Source organism: Octopus bimaculoides, chromosome 20, assembly GCF_001194135.2.
Source record: "Octopus bimaculoides isolate UCB-OBI-ISO-001 chromosome 20, ASM119413v2, whole genome shotgun sequence".
Classification (NCBI taxonomy): domain Eukaryota; kingdom Metazoa; phylum Mollusca; class Cephalopoda; order Octopoda; family Octopodidae; genus Octopus; species Octopus bimaculoides.
In genome coordinates this window covers 1,839,571-1,843,035 of record NC_069000.1, presented here as the reverse complement: position 1 = coordinate 1,843,035, position 3,465 = coordinate 1,839,571, and the positions used below count along the sequence as shown (strand labels likewise).

Genomic DNA, 3,465 nt, shown 5'->3' with positions numbered 1-3,465 from the left:
AATATTTATTAAATATAACAAGGTAAACGTAAATTTACTCCGATTTAATAAATAGAAACAGCTGTAAATGGTTCCAAATATTATTAAATAATGACTTTTAAACACCAATGAACCACTTCTCATTGTTAATCATTGCTCCACTTCCTATCTTCTCTCTCTTTCTTTATATATATATATATATATATATAAATATATATAGATTTAAATATATATAAACATATATGTGTGTGCATGTATTAGGTGTATGTATATGCATATGTATGTATATCTGTTACTTTTGCTTAATTTTTATGAAGTATCGTTACAAATTGTAAATAAAACAATGGAGAATGTCCACGAAATCGTTTGATCTGTTAGAAATAGAGTAAAATGTCCCTCAAATCAACACATCTTACGTTGTTTAAAAAGAGACGAAGAAAAATTTCAAAATGATGCAGTAATTCTTCCTAAACAAGAAGCGGTCACAGTCCGTACCAACTTGGGGTTACCATGATATGACAAACATTTATTGAAAATAAGTATATGTAGACCATGCATAATATTTGTTTAATATTTGTTTCTAATCTTCTGATTTTCTGTTTTTCTGTGTTTTTTAGATTCCAGAAAAATCTGAAAACTATCAGTGGCGAAATCAAAGCAAGAAATAAGACCCTGAAAAAACCTTACAAAGTTCTTGACCCAGCCAACATTCCTAATGCTATTAGTATTTAAAATTGGAGACACGGACGGACACACATGCACACACACACACACACTCATATATATATGTGTGTACGTTTGTATGTACAATAAGACACACAGATGTATACATACAGATTGCGGGTTTGCTATTATTTACATTTTTTCTACATTTCTCGTCAATGGAGAAAGGGCGGGTTTCTAAATTAGATCCAAAGCTCCTTCTTTGGACCTTCAGCAGCATCAACAGAGTAGTTATCCATGTTTGCATTTTTATGCGCAAGTTTTTAGACTCAGTGCATGTACATACAAATCTGTATACATTTGTTTTATGTTTGTATACCCATACATGTGATCTGTCTTTCTGGATATTTGAACATGCAATTGTATGCTTGACTTTTGGGAAGTTTTACGTATGCTGACAGTTCTAGTGAGGGCTCATGTATATGCATCTATGGACCCCCAGAGAGAAGATAAACTGTTTTTACTTCTAATTTTTATAAATTTTTCTTATATTTGATTACATCGAAACCAGTAATATTTTCTTTATTTAATTTTTTTAATCATTTTTATTAAATTCTCTTTTAAATTGAAATGTCTTAGACTTACTTCTGTGCTGCTTCCACCTCTACCTTTTATACAGAAAAATTTTATATTGCATGTATATGAACTCATAATCTGGATGTAGAAGCTGGATGTTTCGAAACAGTTGTCCATATTTATTCTCTTTCTCTTTGATTTTCGCAGGACAGCTGACCTCTATGACCGTACATATCCGCAAAAAAGACTGTCCTGAAATGAACTTAGAAAATCCCTCTGTTATGGAATACACTCATAAATACCAACGAAAGAAATACTGGTGGAATATTCCCGTAAAAACTTCAATCAAATGTAAGCATAGCAGGCCAGATATTGTTGTTTGGGACAGAGGAGCAAAGGTGTGTACCATCATAGAGGTCGGCTGCCCTGCAGATACAAATATCTCTTTGAAAATAAAAAAAGAAGAGGATATCTATGGACAACTGCTTCGAAAACTCCAGCTTGTATATCCAGACTATGAATTCATATTCATACCAATAATTGGAGCACTAAGTTTTGTTAGTAAATGCTTAAAGGAGAATCTGGATAAACTGGGATTTTCAGGAAGAGAAATCGACCGGCTAATTCGTACATTGCAAGTGCAATCTGCGAGGGGAACAGTAAAGATATGCAAGACTTTTCTCAAGTTCCAAATGTGAAGTTGTTTATGTTTTAACTACATCCCAAAGATGGAGCCTTATATCTTTCTTTGTTGGAAACCGGCTCCCTCCTCAGTGGAAGATTTATAATAATAAAAAATAGAAGAGACATACATACATACATACATACATACATACATACATACATACATACTACATACATACAGACCAAATATTGTTGTTTAGGACAGAAAATGTACGTGTTGTTTATCTTTGAGCTTAACGTTTGACAGTGGGGATTTACTGGTATATATGCTGAACTGATGTCGCTAGCGTGAAGATTGGCCATGTGGAACACTCGCCTATCAGCGTTTATCTGTTTACGCGTTTTATGTTCTTGCGCCCCCTCTTTCTGTCCCTCTTACTTTCCTTCTTTCTTCCTTTCTCTCTCTCTCTCTCTCTCTCTCTCTCTCTCTCTCTTTCCTTTCTTGTCTGTCTCTCAAAAACTTTGATGTACAAGCACACGAACACACATTCTCACACACACACACGTTGACTCCTGGTTCATATAGACATAAATACATAAATATGTAGATTCACACAAATGCAAAGCGTACAAGCACACACACACACACAGACACACATACATACATACATACATACACACACACACACACACACACACATATACACACAGATATATACACATTCACACACATACATACACATGCACACAAACGCACAGCGACTCTTTCTACCCTTGTACTTTTTTTTTTAATCAGGTACTTATTCTATCGTTCGCTTTGGCTGAACCGCTACATGACGGTAACATTAACAGACCAACACCAGATGTCAAGCGGTGGCGGACGACAAACACTGGCACAAACACACACACATATGTACGTCGGGCTTCTTTCAGTTTCCGTTTACCAAATCCACTCGCAATACTTTAATCGGCCCGATATTATAGTAGAAGACACATGCCCAAGGTGCCACACAGTGAGACTGAACCAGGAACCATTTGGGAGGCAGTCTTCCTACCACACAAGCACGCCTGCATCGATAAAACTTTTTGTAACAAATCTTTTAATACATACAGACAGACAGACAGACAGACAGACAGACAAAATTAAATACCGAGTTCTTTCGAAATTAATTTATTTACCAAAATATTTTTGCAACTGATTGCTCAATTGACTTCTTTGCTTCTGTATTTAATTACGACCCCCAATAATTTGACAAATTGTAAAACTGTTACAGTAACTCCCTTAAATTTTGTCATCAGATTTTCATGCCTGCGTTTGCTTGATTAACGTCCGACTTCTGTGCTGTTGTTTTTCGGCAATTATAAATAAGAATCAATCAGGAAAATACACAGCTATATCGCTTGTGTTTGTAAGTGTATGTGTTCGTTATCTGTGTCTGACTCCACATCAATTAAAATCAAAATGTAACATGTTTTATCCTTGATTTTGTTTTCTATTTTTTTCTCTTTTGAATTAAGTAAAATTTAATGAAAATAAATTTCTCGCAAAATTAACGACGAAAATTTCAGTTTTATTTCGATCAGCCATTGCAGCACCTCTCACTTCAACTCAAATTATAACTT

The 3,465-nt window shown here is 34.6% G+C and overlaps 1 protein-coding gene across 1 annotated transcript in view; it reads left to right on the top strand.

Annotated features, from left to right (window-relative positions):
* LOC128250349 (allene oxide synthase-lipoxygenase protein-like) overlaps nucleotides 1-3,396 on the top strand; it is a 6,810-nt gene extending 3,414 nt beyond the window's left edge. Inside the window, exon 6 of the mRNA XM_052975186.1 lies at nucleotides 597-3,396. Coding sequence (XP_052831146.1) covers nucleotides 597-711 — 115 coding nt within the window. The 3' untranslated portion in view covers nucleotides 712-3,396. The remainder of the gene's footprint in view (nucleotides 1-596) is intronic.
* Nucleotides 3,397-3,465: the final 69 nt, after the last annotated feature.